This window comes from Ambystoma mexicanum, chromosome 4p, assembly GCF_040938575.1.
Source record: "Ambystoma mexicanum isolate Mex_15411 chromosome 4p, UKY_AmexF1_1, whole genome shotgun sequence".
NCBI lineage: Eukaryota > Metazoa > Chordata > Amphibia > Caudata > Ambystomatidae > Ambystoma > Ambystoma mexicanum.
Genome location: NC_090927.1, coordinates 1,166,297,695 through 1,166,316,636, shown reverse-complemented (window position 1 = coordinate 1,166,316,636; position 18,942 = coordinate 1,166,297,695). Strand labels below are relative to the sequence as shown.

General features: G+C 45.7%; 1 protein-coding gene across 1 annotated transcript in view; it reads left to right on the top strand.

Moving 5' to 3' along the window:
- Positions 1 to 18,942, top strand: part of PEX3 (peroxisomal biogenesis factor 3) — a 515,228-nt gene that overhangs the window by 138,032 nt on the left and 358,254 nt on the right. Inside the window, exon 4 of the mRNA XM_069606799.1 lies at positions 3,173 to 3,216. Within this exon, the coding sequence (XP_069462900.1) occupies positions 3,173 to 3,216 (44 nt within the window). The remainder of the gene's footprint in view (positions 1 to 3,172; positions 3,217 to 18,942) is intronic.

Below are 18,942 nucleotides of genomic sequence, written 5' to 3'. Positions count from 1 at the left end.
TGTAAGACACATACCTGGAGCTAAGATAAGAGAGTGGCACCAAGGCTTATGGGTAATTCATTTTGCTGATAACTGACAGAAAGGTACAGGTACATCTGAGGAAGGGAAACTGTCTGCTTGTAAAGACAATTTTGAATCTGACACAACCTGTAGTGCCAGAGACTGGAAGACTGAGAGAAGTGAGTCTCGAGGGCAAACCCAGGTTGTTTTTGTGGCAGACAGACAAGAGGGAGAAAGAGGCTGCCCCTTTTGGAAAAACTTTTTCAGAGGAAGAGTGCCTTGCCTACTTGAAGTTGTTGAAGTACTTTTGAAGTTTATCTAGTCGAAGCCTGTCCAAAAGTACAAGTAACTGAAGTTGTGGTAGTAGCCCAAAGTACTGAAGCTCTGCTGGTATTTCTGATTGTCAGTGATGCAACATTGTAGTAGTCTAAACAAAGTGGGGGTACTGCGAGACAACGGTCACTGTTCTCATAGTGAATGAAGTAGAAGTGAAGTTGTTAAAGTTGAAGCAGCAGCAGAGTCATCATGACAAATATACCATTGTGAAGTCTAAAAATGTAACCAAGAGAGTAGTAACTGTTAACCAAGAACTGTATAACGCTGGTATTTGGGGATATTGCATTTATTTTGAACTATGGCAGGTCTTCTTGAGGAGGTGACAAAAGTATCGTGGCTGGGATTACCATTGCTGCCATTTGGAAAAAGTGATTTTTCTCCAAGGAGAAGAGATTTGCTAGTGGAACTTTGGTTAACAAACTTAACACCATGACTTTAAAATATCAAGACGTGATTTAAAAAATTATTTCTTTGGTTGAACACTAACCAATCTTAACTTGAATCCTGGGGAAGGGAAATCACCCAGGACATTATAAGGTTATTCAGAAACTGTGAATGTTGTACACTTGATGTTGTATTGCCATATATCTTCTTTATGTATTTGTTGATTAGTGTGAGGGCCAGTTATCCTGTATTAAGTGTTTCCTGTTAGTTTTGGTTAGTCGGGGAAATACTCAACAGTCTAGGGATAGTGAGGCATTTTTTAATACATTTTTCTTTAAGAATAAAATGGCATATGATCACAAATCATCAAACAGTTGTCCGCCTCGCATTACTGATGCCTCACAGTACACTTCCTCAATCAGAACAATAGTATCCTTCAAAACCTTAGTATTTCTTGCTTGTGTGCCCAAGAGTCGTCCGTGAAATTTCCTGCAGCACTTAAATCTATTAGTGCAGGAACCAAACCGATGACGGTTGATTCCAAGTCAGCTCGACATTTATCACCAGTAAGGCAGAGAGATTTAGAGGTCCTACACATGGCTGTGGTTTTTCCACATGTCCTTGGGAATGTTCAGCTTGCTCCATAGACTTTGTTCTCAACATGACTGTGAGAGACGGTTTCCCAACCTTTGCTTCAGGGCTAAGGGGCACAGGCACACCAAATGTCCATTGGCACTACAATAGATAAGACTGGCCTTCATTCTGCCTACACAATCTTTCTTCTGGTGTCAAAGGACCTCTGACGGATTCCATCTGCATAGGTACAGATGTGCCCTTGCTGTTTTAGGGGAAGGTTTGAGCTTGAGTTGTAAAATTAGTTGCTTGTTTAGTACTTTGCATCTCCAAATGCCTTTCTAGAAGACGTTAATCGAATTGCATTACCATTGTGAGAAGGTCTTGGAATGAAGGGGCTCTGTTTAATTTGTCTTTTTAAGGTCTTCCCTTATTTTTTCGTTTTTGACATCTTGGGATCTTCCCATCTTAGAATACCATCTTGCTTTTTGACTTGAGGTTTTCATTTATGGTTTGTTTGCTATAGAGTTTCCTGCCTCTAGAGACTGTACTGTTTACTAGAGAATTGGTTCGTACTGTACCTCCTTATAGACCAAAAATGTTTTCTAATATTCCTTTACGTTTGGACACTTTCCTATCAGTTAGTTGCTAAGTCACCATGCTTGACATGATTATTAGTATTGTTGTAGCCTTGATTTGGCGAGGCCTTGATTGTTAACCTTCAGAGATTGCGGTAGGGGATTTGATCGTCTTTTGTGACCGATGGTGTACTCGCCCATAGTAAATGGTATACAATACTGCTACTAGCAGATGAGGACAGAATGCCGCTGTCTTCTGGGTTGCAGTAACCCTTTTGCCCAAATTACGGTCAGTTCACCTACACTTTGGGGGAGCAGCGCTCTGCGTTGGACTTCACCTTGTGACAAGTGACATCATTTTAAAAGAGAAAACAGTGTTAACTAAAAACTGTTATTACCGACATTGTCTCTTCACAATGTAGCAGGTCCACTATGTGGCTTCCACAAACTAAGTAACCGACAAAGTCCAGGGAGGCAATTCTGGCTTTATATCACTTGACATTCTCCTGTCATGTGAGAGCGGGCAGAAAGAGCATAAAGGGAAAATGGCAATAGTTAAAACTCCCACGTCCAAATGAACACAAAAGAAAAGGAAGAGAAGCTCCCTACCATTCATGGCTCCAGACGAAGGATAGAAGAGCAAGATTGGTGGAAGGCATGTGAATCGTTGTTCAGAGATGGAGGAAGCATCAAACGAATTTACAGAGCTTTTGGCTCTCAGTACCTGGTGGACACACAGGGTAGGTAGTGCTGAAAGTAGCCCTCAAGAACTTTAATAAGCTCCTAAAACCTGGGTGGGGAGTTGAGAAGCTTTAAAAGAGCTTTGGCAGAGAGCCCATCAGTGTGCCTCTTGAGAATTACTGGGTTTTGACATACTTTGCATAGACATTGAGAAGTGAAATAGCCGCTGTCATTGTCAATAAAATAGTATAGTGTTGGAGAATCACATGCTGCAAGACTAAAACTGACAGAGCAAGGAGAAGCGTAACTGTATATGAGAAAAATAGGTTCTTGAAAAATAGTAAAGAATGACACTTTGAGACAAACTAACAATGTCCTTACTTTGTTTATTAAGGCCAGGTTGCCACAGTCCATGTTACAAGTTCACACTGCTGCAAGGGTAATGTTTGAATCAAGAGCTAAGTGTCAAAGTAAAAAAGGAAGTTCACCATGCAGTATATGTGATGGCCGAAGTAACCATTTTAATTGTAGTGTGCTATTCATGCTGGCATTTGGTGTTGTCTTCAGTATGATTTTTAACTCAAGTCTTCAAGTAACTCTTCTGATTTTCTTTCTTTCAGGCCTTCAAACAAGCTAGAAATATGGGAGGATTTAAAAATAATGAGTAAGTCAGGTTTTCCACATACTATCTTTTATTAAATTAATGTGGGGGTAAAATTGTGCATGATTCTTACACTGATAGGTTCTCTTGCATCCTAGACTTATTCAGAATCTCTTTGTTGGGCATCCTCAACATATTTGAAAACCTAGTTCATGGGTTGGAAAAGTCGAATAAGGGCCGGCAGGCATTACATGCATTTTATATTTCAGTTTTGCCACCTCAAACTTGGGATACTCTTTCTTGCATAAGGTATCACTTACTTAGGTTCTTATTTTGCTAAAGAAAATCAAAAAATGTTCTTCTTCCAAACATATATCATTTATTCAAGGTTCCCACCAGTGCTCTGGAGCCAGTCCTTTAATACTTGCCCCAGACAAGGTTTAAGCGCCGTAAGACTGTTCTGGGGAAGGGTGCAGTACAAATGTTGTATAACATAACTCTCCAGTAGATCTTGTCACTGCTTTTTTGGGGATTTCAGGGTTCGAAATGGCCGGGAGCTATTAAGCATCTGATTACAGCTAATGGGTGCCTGGTTCGCTTGAAACCAACATCTACCATGAGCTATTTTTGACTCCCCAGGCAAGTGGTGCCATACAAACATAGATCATATTAACTGTATAGGTTTGGGAATATGTATAGAAAAGAATAAAGGGTCCACATAAGGGCCATTTAAAGCATACTGGATAATCTAATAGAAAAAAGGTTGTTTTCCTCTTGCACACAAATTTAGATTTGCTTTGCACCATTTACTAGCTCCCGGTTTCCCAGAGATGATTACTACCTATCGGGTGATGCCCGTTACCCAGGAGCTGCTTTTTGCCACTGGTCAACAAATCGTAATTCCGAGACCATGGATTAGTTAATGCTCATTTAGTGTTACTAAAACTGCTGGTAGGTCGCAAGCTTCTGCTTCAATACTGCACTCCAGTTGATATACTGGAATGGGTAGGCTGGAATACAAACATCCCCACAGTCTCCATGGTTAAAATACTCACTTGATGAGAAAACTGAGCAGACCTGGCAAGGGTTCCATCCTGGCTGTATATCGTTTGATCAAAGGAGTCCTGGCACACACAAATTATTAGTGCTGTGCGACTGTGTACACTCCATTCTTGGATAAGGAGGGGGAGGGTTTAGTGAGTTGTGCTTTTTTTTTTTTTTACTTCAGATTAATGCAAATTGGAAACCATCGCTGAACAGGCATTCTCCTTCATTACCAAAATAGATCTAATCTCTTCTAGTTTCCCTGATGTCATTGAGTTTCCAGTCACTTCTTGAGAGGACTGTCTCTCATTACACCAGAAACATATTTTGCTTTCCCTTTAGAGACTTTCACTACTGTTTGGCCTTGAGCCATACCGAGAGATACTAAATAAGTACCACTGACCCTTCGCGCTCAGCCTCAGTAAGAAGAGCAATATTGAATCTAACATAGTTACAGATAGTATACATAATTGCCTTTGCAAAGTAAATCTTGAGAGAAATGTTTCAGATTCTTAGTGCTTATTTGTGAGTTTATTCACTCGTAGTTAACGTGCAGTGAGGCACCCAACACGTGCTTCGACTGTCTTTTTCAATGCTGCATATGCATTATTTACAGTCATTTTGCATCAGTACATTAATGTTTTTGGTCACATTGATTATTGTACAAATTCTACGAAATGGGTGTCATTAAAATTAAATGTAATAGATATTCATTGATACATACCAAAGGTCGGGATTCAGGGAGAAATTCAAGAAGACAAATAGACATATTGCTTTTTGAATTAGAAGAGTATTCAATTGTCTAATTAGCATAATAGTCTGCAATGACACTCAAATTATAGTTGTGGTACCTTGCATGCCAATCAGTGCCCAAAACCAACTATTATACAGTACATTTTCTGTGGTTGTTGTAGCATCTCATATAACACAGAGTATTACTCTTAACGGTGTTGCAAGTGCCACACTCGTGCAGAAACCGGGGTGGGTTGTGCAATCACATGCCAGGGTTGCTTGGTTTGTGATGGTTAATTAATGTTGGTGAACTGATAGACCTAATTGACTAAGTGATGATAGTGTTGTATCCCAATATAGAATCTGTGCATCTTATTGTCACTGTGTCAGTGTAATCAACAGTAATGCTCACCTATTATGTTCAATTGATGTGACCTACAAATTATTAACGGTCTTGGCTTCATCACGCATTCACGTAGACATCTCTCAATACTCTAATATTAAAATAAAATGGCGGCTGCACACGAAACACACACAGGCCGCTTTTAAGGTGATTCCGACCAGGACACCTCAAGCAATGCAGTAAGTTGGCCCTTTCATATTTACTGCTCCTTAAAGAGGTATTTAATACTTATAGGGACAATGTACCTAATGCCCTTACTAACTGGCAATATGTAATTACAGGATATCATACCAACATAGATGTACAAATATATTTTGATGACGGCACTAGAGATTAAATCAAGTAGAGTCAAATTAGCAATCAAGAGCCCAACTAATATGGTATGTACTGCTTATTTATACATTTCTCAGAAAATGTTGCTAGTTGCCAATAACCGGCAAGATTCATCTTAAGCTCTGTAGCTTCTTGCATAAATTGCAAGTCACTCTGTTTTTAACAAAATGCCTACATTCTCTGATCATTTTTAGGTCTTATCAATTGAACATAATAGGTGAGCATTACTATAGCTTTAAAGACCTGCAGCGAGGGCCGTACCAGGCGTTATGGGCCCTGAAGACAGAGTTAATGAGGGACCATAACGCCCGGTACAGCCCTCGCTGCAGGTCTATAAAGCTATTAGAACACCCTCAGGGCCCGATTCTGAACTTAGGGCAGTGAATGTTCTAAAGAGCATGATTCCCTGCGCCATCAGTACGCCCAGGCTCCACCAGTATTTTCAAGTGGGCCTGGGCGTCCTCGCCGTGCACGACAGTGCACCGTCAGGATTAACGGGCGCAATCCTGAAATCTCAGCAGTATTTTTGTAAAATAACGAAATATTTGTTATTTTACAAAAATGCTGCTGAGAACATGGGTGCATATAAACATAGATGTGTGTGTGTGTATATATATATATATAATAGAATTGCCTGTCTGAGACAGAGCTCGAAGTATCAGTGCTACTTATTTATGAAATGAGTTTTATGGTTTTAGAGTTCACCACAGACCACTAGCCACGCGGCTGGCTTGCTTTTGCATCATTTTCTCCCAGCGCATTTGGACTGGAGACAGAATACCTTTTTTCCATTCATACCAAGAGATGCCTATTTTTCCCTGGGTCTCAGCTTGAACAAGAGAGGACTTCTTAAAGTTGTCTTTTGTCAGTTGGTGTTCAATCTGTTTTACAGATTATGGCTTCTTCTTCCTCTAAAGGGAAGCTGACATGCATGGGCCAAGACTCTTGCCCTTCTATATTCCATTACCATTGACTAGCCTTGGCGTTTGTTATGGTTGAGCTGTGTTAGTTATGACTCACTTAGCCATAGGAATGAACGTTCTTTGTTTCACCTACATCCTGGTTGGCTTTCTCCTGCCAGCCATTCTCTTTTCTGCCATAGTTAGATTTTATGAAGGGCATCTCCTTACGTCCCCTATTCTGGTTCAAATGGATGCTCTTTTTGCCTTCAGTCCTAGATCCTGAATACCATTGGCTTGACTCTGAAGTGTAAGAAATGCCTTTCCAATTGGTCAGTTTGGACATGCATGTTTAAGTAGCAATTTCTTTTCAACAGAAAAGCTCAAGAAGCATTATGAAATTTGCAGAGCGAAAGAAGACTTTAAGGATCAAAGCAGGGTAACCTTTCATACTGTGCAATGACATTGCAGGGCTCACCACCTAAATTGTTTTTTTTTAAGCAAAGTTACCTTCTTCCTAGCCTAATCAGAATATCTGTACTAAGGCTCCAAAAGGGACTTTACTCAAAGTTTAGTATGAGGTGTCACTGTTACAAAGTCCCTTTTTCCTGATGTCTGCGCCCTCCTCCCCCCAGGAAATCGACCATGTCTCTTGAATTTATCATTAGAGTCACTGGGAAAATTGCAAACCTCTTTGCTTAAGTCAAACGATTTTGAACCAGATGTTTTCTTCATTTTCTCATTGAAGCACGATACGAAAAAGAGGCACAAAGTGTACATGCATATCACCACAAGGCATAGGATAGCTCATTTTAGAAAAACACATTTTTGCCCCTGCTAAAGTGCTTAATGGCTGCCAAGGACATTCAAAGGGTTGTATATAATAATCCTCCAGAAGTTCGGAATAGTAGATCTTAAAAACAGGTTCCCACTTCTGTGGTATCTGCATCGTAGCATAATTATAGGTTTATTTATAAAGGGTTCCCATTTGAGCAACTTGGATTATTTTGTCCGGACAAATATGATTTAATCCGGTGAAATAATCATCTGTTCCCCAATTATGTTATGAAGCTTTAATACTGTGGCAATTACCTATATGGTGGTCTTAAGGCACCGGCCCCTGCCCCAGAAAATTGTGTTTTATGCCCCTGCCTCGGGTGACCAGACCATAGTCTGTAGAGGAAGAAGAGACATAAAACAGTACGAAGTGGGGGATAGGTGAAACAGGAATTCGATACATAGGGATGCACAAAGCTAACAAATTGGGAAGATACAATAGTATTGTGGTAGAGGTAATATAATTTCTTACGTAGACATGTATTGGTGATGGTAAGCAGTGGATAAGGCAGAGTGCTGATCTAGACTGACAGAGGGGGGGGAAATCTCATGGTAACAATCATTTTTCACTGATGGAATTTTCTGGTACCGTGGAAGAGCTACAATTATTGGAAGCATGATGACTCTGAGATGTGCTCCGTAATTTTTTAATTGTGGAGGCCAAAATAGTCAGAGTTTTTTAGGCACCTGCTTAAAATCCTAGCTATACCATCTGGATTTGCCAACCATATTTCAGAAGTGACAGAGCCCAAGGACATGCTTTTTAAAAAGGTGAATGTGGAGAACCACAGTGGGATAAGGGAATAGGGAAGAAGGATCTACAAAGCACCCTAAATACATGCATGGTCTTGGTGATGGGCCTTACCTGAGGGCCCTTGCTCCATATTTCAGAGAAGTGGAAGGGCTGGTCTCCTCGAGCAGCCACCTTGCCCTCTAAATGGAAACCTAGGGCAGGATGCAACCCAAGGAGTGCTGGTCCAAAGGAGGAAAACCCTTCAAGGAAGGGAGAAAAAAACCTCTGGAATAGCAGCAACAATGATTGAGGGCAAGCTCCCAGCATCCGGACGGTCTGCAGGAGACAGGGAAATATGGGAAGCGGCAACAGGATAGGAATGAACACCTCGGGGTAAGGCATGAGAGAAGGAAAAGGAAAGGAGCGCAAAGTGAGGGAGCAGGGACGCAGTGAATATTACCAGGATTGAGCGCTTGCAACGAGCAATACATTTGTTTACCCTTTGGCGAGTCTTAGTTACAGGAGAGCTCAACACTGATCATATGGCAGATGGCATCTTGGGCGCAATGACTTGCGTACGTCTGCACGTCACCGCCATATTGCAATGGTCCTCTATGTCGGGACCTTCGCCATCTTGGCAAGGACTCTGTAATCCCCCACAGTTCCTGTAATGATGCGGCTGTGCATCTTCCATACTTGCTGCGTTTTATGACATCATGCCCCTTCCAGGCCTTGTTCCTCCTAGTATTCAAGGTAAGCACCAATGACATCTTCTTACTAGTTGTGGAGCATTAACGTATCATTGGTTACCAGGATCTCTGACAAGCCGAATACGCTTTCCAGTCCACGAAGTACTATAATATTTCTCAATGGTATACCATGTTACATATACTTTGAACCTCATACTCTGGTTGGTTGTCTTTTACGATTTGCAGAGGTGGGAAAGCATCTTTTGGCTTTGTTGCCTTCCCTTATAGCGCTTCAACAAAGATAAATGGAACACATGATGCAACCTGTGCCATGTGGGGGGCAGCTGCAGTTTGTATGCGACAGAGTTGATGATGATCTTATATAGTGTATGGCCTAAAATACCTTGGAGAACATTTGAATGGCGTTAGATGTGTGGATAAGTATTTGTAGGATAATAACACCAAATTCTCCTGATGACAGAGAGGCAGATTTTTTCTCTTTTTGGTGGGTTTCTTGGATGTATGTAATGCAATTCCTGAAAGGTGTCCTCCGCTACTTAGACTCCGGAAGTATAAAGCGCTAATGATGGCAACCATCTGGGATGGTACTGATATAGATGAAATAAAAAGGACTCATGTGGAGAGTGTAAGGACGCGTATTGTTATAGGAGAACTCAGTAGCAGAAAGAAGTGCTACAAAGTCGTCTTGTGTTCCACTGGTGAAGCAGCTTCCATATTGTTCAAGGGTCTAATTTACACTTTGTTTGTCTGTTTGTTTCGGGGTGATGACCTCAGGACCGGGCCATGTCAATCCCCAGTCCCCTGCACAACGTTATCTGAAACTCAGAGGTATACGGCGGTCCCCTGTCTGAGGTCATAACATCGAAATATTCATGTAAATGAAATCTATCCTTTGCAAAGATTTGACTAATTTCGTAAGCTGTTTGCACTTTCTTCATTGGGGGGGGGGGGGGGGGGAATTAGCCATTTTAAAATAGGAATCGATGATCTCCATGGTCACAAAGCAGTCAGATCTAGGGAGGTAAACAATTCTTTGCCATGGTTTTTTAGGTAAACGGGCTTTTCTTAGCTTTCTCAGTGGATGGCTCCTGGTGTCTAGTTTTGAGCACAGATGGAGATTTCTTTTTTTAAAACTTTCTTTATTGAATCACGTTTCAAGACAGTCAACACAATTTTATTATAGTGAGGTACAGCTAAGAGGCAAGGTATATGCAGAGAACACACATATTAACAGCAGGATTCCTTCGGTCGCATGTACCATGCAGGGTATGGCATTTTCACAGGTTACACTTTAAACATAATGATTCATACTTCTGCTTGGGTTGAATACAGAATCTTTACCTATGGTATAGGCTCCATTGTCCCAGAGTCTGGCGTCGGGCTTTGGGTATGCAGATAGGCCACAAAAGGACCCCAAATGTTCTTGGGTATATGCTGCTGACCACACAAAAAACATATTCTTTATCAGTGTTAATAAGCCAAATCAGATCCCGAAGCCAAGTCCGTACTCCAGGCAGGGACGACCCATTCCATCTCATCAATATGCATCTTCTAGCTACTATCATACATGTCTTAAGCAGCTTCCGGTTGTGTTTTGGGGCCTCAAGGAGCCAGCCGAACATACATCACATTAAATCGCAGGGTATTGTGCGCCCCAACATGTTGGTAACTATCTCCACCACCCCCTCCCAAAGGTTTCTCAGTTTAGAACACGCCCACAACATATGAATAAAGTTAGCTGATTCATACATCACCTCCCCACAGTGCGAATAAACAGATGAAGGTGGGCTGGGCCAGGTACACTCTATGCAGGGTTTCAAACTGGATCATTTGTAAGCGTGTATTAAATGCACCTCTGTGTGCGTTAACATAGCATTGCCCATTGTTTGTCCGTGAATGAAACCCCCCACATCCTCCTCCAGCGTTGTTTACACTTTAAGTCACACTAAATCCACCCATACAGTGTAGAGACCACTCGTCTCATGGTCGGGGAACCTAGAAGAAATTTCAACAGCCGGAATTCAGGTGGCATATCGGGGAATGACGGGACCACTCTTTAAAAGCGGCTCAGATCCTAAAGTACTGCATTCTACGTTGGAACCCCACACCCACCTTTGCGGAAAATTGCTCCTGGGAAACGAATGTTCCCCACAGGTATAAATCAGCCATGTGTTCAATCCCCTCTCCTCGCCACTCCTGGACTACGGCTTCATCAAATGGAGGCACTCAATATTCCATAGCTGGAGGCCCGGGTCAAAGGGGATGTCGACCCTCAGATGCTTCAAGACTCTGTTCCATGCATGTACCGTGCATGCCACTGGGTCGAATTAACATTTATCCAACACACTCCTAGATATTAAGGCCCCTTGCAAAATATATGGTCACACAGAGCTTCTCTCTATGAAGACCTGAGGATAATATGGGGCTTTCAGCATCCAATAAGACACGAAGTATAGTGCTGCCAAGAAGTACAGCTCCACATCGGGTGCACCAATGCCACCACGGAGGACCAGGGTGCCCCAACTAACTCATGGGTGCCAGGCCAGCTTAATCAGCTGGGCTTTCATCTTGGCAAAGTGTCGCCACACCAGGATGTTTTGAAAATGTAGAGCAGTTTGGGAATCATTACCATTTTGGTGATTGCTATCCTATCCAGCAGCTAGAGGGGGAGGCGACACCACCCTTCCACCTTGGACCTCAGAGTATTCAGATAACTCATGTGGTTATTTTCCAGTAGCATTCGGTCATTGCGACTGACCCGCACTCCTAGGTATGTAACTGCCTTTTGCTGCCACCTGTATCCTTCAGTATTAGGGGGCATAACAGTGGACTCATTCAGTGGGACTAATATTGACTTTGACCAATTTATCCTGAGGCCCGAGGGCCGCCCAAACTTTGCCATCTCCTGCGACAGCGTTTGCAGGTTAGTCGCAGGGTCTTTGAAATATAGGATTGCATCTTCTTTGTACAGTGACACCAATTCTCTGGCCCCGCCCAGTGCCAGACCTCTTGTCAGATGGAATGTACGCAGGCAGACGGGCTGCTAGCAGCTCGATCGTAATTGCAAAGAGTAAAGGCGAGAGTGGGCATCCCGCCTAGTTCCACAGCCCGGGCAAAGGGTCCTGAATCGCTTAGTATTGAGCCCAAATTGATAGTTCGCTCCGGCAAACAGGCGTACTGCTGTCAGGTAATACTCCGGGATGCCGACCTGCCACAGCACCTCAAAGAGGTAGCTCCACTCCGCAGAGTCGAATGCTTTCTCCATGTCGAGTAAAGCCACCATTTCCTGTGCTTTGAGGTCAATCCGATGTCGACCTCCCCGGGATAAAGCCAGACTGATCCATGTGTACAATATTTGAGACGTACGGGAGTAATCGATCTGCTAACACCATAGCGAAAATGTTAGTGTCTAGGTTTAACAGGGAGATAGGACGATATGAGGAACAGTCCAGGAGGTCCATCTCAGGCTTCAGGATCAGCATGATCACAGCCTCATGCATGGTTGGGGGGAACTGACCTACTCTCATCCCCTCCTCTCACATCACCAACATGTGTTGAACTACCTCTGGGCCCAGCTCCTTGTAGAATTCAGCCGCTATTCCGTCCGTGCGGGGTGCTTTGGCAGAGAGCAGGGCCCGTATTGCAAGCAAAATAGCTTCCTGCGTAGTAGGCTCAGCTAGTGCTCTATCGCCTCCCGCTGTGACACAGGCAGGGACGCTTCCCTCACACAACTTACTAGTTCTTCCGCTGGGATTGTCCCCCTAGATGCGTATATTACGCTCACCTGGTATCCACAGGGGTGCCACACGATACTGGATGGAGGTCTAAGCGCTATCCCGGACCCCTCTCTGCTTGGTTATGTGCCAGACGTTGGGTATCACCTATAACAGTAGAATGGAGGGTTAAGATACTGGTTCTGTGATGGGTGGACTCCCACCTCCCTCTGGTCCAAATCCCATCCCTTGGGGTTATTGCTCACCTTAAGTTTTTGTGCGTTGAACTCTCCGTCCTGCGTCTCTGTGCAGGGGTGCGTGGTTGGTGCGGGCGTTCTGTGGATCTAGTTGCTTCACTGGTCCGTGTGCCCTTATGTCGGGTCCAGACCGGCTGTGACTCTGACTCTGCTTGCTGTCTTCCAGGTGAGTTATAATGTCTTTTCCGTCTTCATTCGGTCTCTTTCCTGCCCTCTGTTTTCTCTGTCTTCTCAGCGTCTTGCTCCACTACGCTGTTCCCTAACAATGTCTTTTTGTTTTCACAGGGATGGTTGCGATCTCGGAGTTGCCGCGCCGAAGGCGAAGACCACGGTGAGTTATTGATGCGTGGAGTGCTGCGCTGTTTATTGGTGTTAATTGCTAACCTGTGTTCTCTTCTTATTACAGGTTGCGGTGATGTTCCGGAGTGATGAGCGATCGAAGCGCTGCTTGCCCAGTTAAGTGCTTTGTTAATGCTGAGCTTTTTCCTTCTCCCTTGCATGTTGCAGTGAAACTTGGAGATGGGCGAGGTAAGAGAAGCGCAGGATGGATTCAAGACTGGTTACTTCACAGGCAAGTGTTCTTGCTCGCTAATGCTGTTCTTGTTCTTCCAGGTTATTAATGGAATCCGGATCTAGAGCTTCAGGATCGGGCCACCGAAGAAGCAGATGAGCAGGAGCTGGACACAGTGAGCGTTACGCTGCAGGAGTGCAGAATAACGCGAAGCGTGTTATGCTGTTTGGGTGTGGTTTGAATAGCCTAGGTAAAGTTGTTCCAGGACAAGTAGTTCCAGGCCCAGCCACACCCAAAACACTAGACTGCTTTGCTTGGTTCTAAAGAACTGAGCTGTGTAATAGGCCTCCATTTTTTATTAAGGTCCAAAACTGGTATTGCTTTATTCCTGATAATGAGCCTGGCGCCAAAGGTGCCAGGACTGACTCAATGCATGTTTCTGATGGAGTTTTAATGCCCTTGGGGCCAGTGTGAAGGGCTTTAACCCCACTGCTGCCAGGGAGCTGTTATACCTGAGGGGGTAAGGGGCATGGATCGTGACAGCGTGTAAGCGCTCGTAATATTGGCATAAGGCTTCCAGTATGGCCTCCCGCTTAACAACTACTTCACCGTTCTCTGACCTCATGGCAGCGATATCTGCGGTCCCCCTTTCACATCTAAGCATTGCTTCCAGTAGCTTATCCAGCCTACCCTGTTCCCTGTACCTACGGGCTTTTGCCGGTCGCATCAGATACTTGACCTTGCACTCTGCTAGAATATTAAAGTGGTCTAATGTGTCCCTCGGGTCAGCCCTAGAAGCATCCCTGGTGGGCCTGCCAGTATATAATCTAGACGCAAAGAGGTGTTGTCAACTGACGAGTGAAATGTGTACTCCCTTCTCTCAGGTCTGAGAAGCCTCCATACATCTCCCAACTCCAGCTCCCCCATGCATCTCTGCATCATGTCTGTAGCATGGGACCGTCTGCGGGTGCTAGCGGCTGATCTGTCCATCGTATCTAGGATAACATTGAGGTCTCCCATCCACACAATGTTTGTGTGGGTACTTACGGCATCTGCAGAACAGTCACTCAAAGAAAGAGGGGTCATCTACATTGGGACCATATATGTTGACGAACGTTATTAGTGACCCCCTGCATCCGGTGACGATCACATATCTCCCCGCCAAATCAAACACAGTGTCAGTGGTGCAGATTCAAAGTGACTTGTGAATAAGTGTCATGACCCCAGCATTGTATGTGGAATAGGAAGTGTAGTATCTGCAGTCCCACCAGGACCTAGCTACTCCCTCGTTTCCCCTTCCAGCTGGGCGAGTTTCTTGTAAAAGGGCTACCTTTTACTGCGTGTCTTTCACTGTATTGGATCACCTTGCAGACCTTACGCGGATTGTTAAGTCTGCGCACGTTCCAACTTATCTCCTTACAGCTTGCCATTGACTCAAGGTCATATCCAGGGAGACCAGGCCTACCTCTGAGCACTCACGTATCTCACCACTGCCATTATTTGTACGCAAGAGACGTGAATCTTTTTGAAAAAACTCCCAACTTGTTCCCCCAATCCTCAGTACACTGGGAACCGTGAGACCCAACATGCCCTCACCCACTAACACTGCCCAGCCCCAACTACCAGCAAATTGACCTCCTTCCTTCCCTCCCTTCTCCAACAAGAAATTCCCCTTTGGCCACAGCGCAGGGGCGCCAGACTACACTGCCCAAGTACCCTCACACTGCCTCTGACTTCAGGGGGAGGCCCTTATAGAGGCATTTCTGCTTGGCTGCTGGACTGATTTGTTACGTGGACCAGCATATCTATAACCCACCAGGAAGAACATTATGTACTGAATAGCTGGATTGTAGGGCTATTTGCGGTCGCTTTCAGCCGGGGGCCACTTTCCCCGATAGATGGTAGCATTTGGACACAGGGAAAGTACATCTCCTGGTCGTTTGGCCCAGCTTCGAGTCGACCCTCACTCCTTCGGCAACATATTAAGGAAGTCTTGCACTGCTCCAGAATCGGTAAAAAAGTGTGCCCGTCCACCATGTTGCAGGCGGGCCTTCCGGACAGACGGGATGAAATCTGGGTAGAAGGACACTCAGGCATTTTCAAAGGTTAGGTCTCCTAGGTCACAGCTTGTGAAGGATTGTGGTGCGGTCCTTGTCGTTTAACAGGAAAGCTATGATCGGGCTTGGGCTCTTGCCTGGCCTAGGAGTCACCTGCAATACACAGTGTGCCCTCTCAATCAAAAATTGTGTTGACAATGGTGGCACCTGCAGAACGTCCCATATACATTTTTTTTCATGAAGACCTCAATGTTTTGTTGCCGGAAAGACTCTGGCACACCCACCACCACCCTGATATTGTTTCTCCGTGATCTCGCCTCCAGATCTTCGTTATTTTCTTTGATGGCCGTGACTTCCCTCTGGAGCGATCGAAACGCCTGTTTTACCTCACCACTGGTGTCCTCCATGGTTCCTACTTGATGTTCCACCTCAGATATCCACCCACTCTCCTTCTCGATACGTTCCTGCATAGGGTCGACCTTGTATGCCATTCCGTCCAGTTTCATAAGCCGGACCGCATTTCTGCCAGAAGGAGGCTGAGCTCTGACGCCGGGGTGCTCCCTGCGGACTTCGAGGGGGCCTCATCCTGGCAAGGTAGAGTTGGTCTGTCGGGGTATCGCGGGTTGCCAACATCGTCTCGGCTCCGCTACTTAGTCCCTCCTTTTGGGAGAATGGCAAGCGGGATTACCCGTAGCCATATAGCACCATTTGCACAGTTTCATCACCATACACCTCCCAAGGGGGCTCTGCACTCACTTCCCATAGCGGGCTGTACTCCTTATTTTTGCGCCCAAGTGCCTCCGGCTGTCGAAATAGTCTGGGCTCCTCCCCTTCTAGTTGCAGTGTTCTTAGGGAGCTTGTTCCCTTGCTCCTAATAATGTCTCCGGGTATGATGGCAAACCAAAAGATTAGTGGACACTCTGGTTGGGCAAGCCCACTGAGCTGAGGCTCCAGGTGCGTGCGCCAGCTCTGTTCATGTCGGCAGAGGGGCCGGGGCTCCCCGCTGTTGACGACTTAATGACTGTTCACTGGGGCTGCGGGCACTGGAGTGGCGAGTGCTATATCTGTTGGGGCTTGCTATGTCCTATACGGGATGGTTTCCTAGGCTCCTGTCTAGCCGGGGTGGTAGGAGCAGTGGCTGGCTGCTCTGAGGTTATTACAATGTTAGAAAGCAGCTCTGCCACTTCATAGCTGGCCGGTGCAGTGTTTCCCAGGGGCTACCGTTGCATTTGATATCACCAGCGTATATAGTAGGGGGTGCAGCGAGACGGCCCACAGTTACCGGCGGTGAGGATGCTGGCCAGCTGTTGCCTCCGGGGGCGGGCCAGATGCGGTGGCCCGCCCCCCTCCAGACCATGTGTTGCCGCCGATGGTGAAGAGTCACGGCTGCTGACGAGCTTCTCCCCAGACAGGGACCCTACCTCCTCTCTTCACTTTGCGGAAGGACCAACCACCAGCAGGGTGACACCGTCTTTCAGAGCCCCCACAGCGGCTCCTGATGCAGGGCTGGATGTTCTCCTCGCACTCTCTCCTCCTCTCCCGGCCTTTGCCACTGGGTCGCAGCCTCTCCGCAAGGCCTCTCCTGACAGCCTTGAGCATGGGCATCTACACCACCAGCAGTTGCCTCAGCTGCAACTCCGCACCCCCATGGTGTTCGCTCCTCCCTCCTTGCCCACCCGGGTCTCCATAGCACGGGCGTTAGGGTGCAAAACAATGGTCCCTGGAGTCCCGGCTCAGGCTGCAGATCGACAGCCCACTTAAGTGTGCTCCTGCCTTTGGGGCTCACCTTATCCTGGCGGGTACAGCGGGTCGTGCAGGGAGCTCACAGTGAAGCAGCCATCTTGGCTGCAAGCTCTCTAGCACCCCGAGCACAGATGGAGATGTGTTTTATTTATTTATTCGTATTTTTAAAGCGCACGTCAGCCCAAGGGCATTGTGGCGCTGTTACAGGTATACATTGCTGGTTACAGAGGAAGCTTAGTAGTTACATTGAAAATTGCATTTCAGGTTCATCTTAGGGTTACATAGTTTGTAGGAGATAGCATGTGTTTGCATTTACGGTTCATCTAGGGGTTACATAGTGTTAGGCAGAAACCTGTGCAGTTCCCTCTGGGACCACTGCAAAAGATTTAAGACTACAGGTGTTTGGCAGTAAACCCACTTGGTAGCAGTCTGTGCCACACAGATTCACTTGGTAGCTGTGGCTGAGCAGTCAGACTTCCCTCAAGAAGAGTTAGGCAGTATACAGAGTATTCACAATAGGTCAAAAGAACACAGTAGAACAAGCAAACACTGACCAGAGCTTGGTGTAAAAGAGATATAATTATTTATTTAAAACCACATCTAATAAAACACACTGGCACTAATATCAAGCAGTTGAAAAACACGGTCACTAAAAGATATACACTCCCTTCAACGATTAGTTAGACAAGTCTTAAGTAAGGCAACACTTATTTTCAGACAGCGGTGAGCGCTTAACGAAGATGGCACTCTAATCAATCGGTTTAAAAGGGAGAGCAAGGCAGAGCAAAGATAGAAACAGATCCCAACACTTTCGGAAGAACACAGTAGGAGAAGAAGGCAGGTTAAAACCGTAAAGTCAAAGTTAACCAGGCCGGACCCACTTTAAGAGGCTCCGATCGAAATGTGTCCAAGGTCACACGGTTCAAAGTGCCCAAAAGTCTCGCAAATCAGTTGAGAAAGAGTTGGACCGAAAAGAAAGGGACCAGTTAGATGGTCAAGGCGGCCAGCCCAGTCAAGAAGGTTAAGGGATTATTATTACCTTGTAGCAATCTTTAGAAAGGGAGGCCTGGCGGACACGGTACCTTAAAGTGTTGAGAATACTCCAGCGGGGGCAGTTGTTCCTGGCAGCGGGTGCAAGTCGGTGCTTTGTCCGGGGGAAGAGAGGATCTCGTCGGGGAGGAAGACACGAGTCTGTTGCACTGCCAGGGAAGAAACCAGCCGCGGAGTTCTCAGTTAAAAGGAGCGGTCCTTTTATTCGCGGTCCAGAGGTAAGTGGCTATCCGGTTGCCGGGGTACTTGGCACGGGCAATTCGACCACAAGACGTCCTGGGATGCGAGAAAAAGAAGGTAAACTGGTTGTGCCCACCAGTCAGGGGAAGAAGACTCTCCAGCCGGGAGATCTTCTCTGTCGTTGGGAAGTGGTGAGTCGGTTCCGCAGGGCTCTACCGGTGGTGTTGTCGTAGCAGGTCGGCTCAGCTTCTCCCTCGTCGGATTTTCAGGTCCTGTGGCGACTTCTAAAGTTCCAGTCCCAAAAGCCCTGCTTTTATGCAGGACACCCCCATTCACTCAGCCTAGCTGTCAATCAAACATGCCAAGTGGTGAGCCGGCCGGCTCGCCACTTGGACCAATCACACAAGAGTGCGACTTGAGTTACCAAGGTAACTCAGTCCAGGATGCCTAAACCCCCTCCTACACCACCTGTGGTACCCAGACAGTGTGGCACCACTTTTGGAGGCTTCTGTGGAGAAGCCTGCCAAAAGGTGGAACAAAGGCCTCAACCTTTGGTTTGGAGTTACAGAAGAGAACACAACGCCATT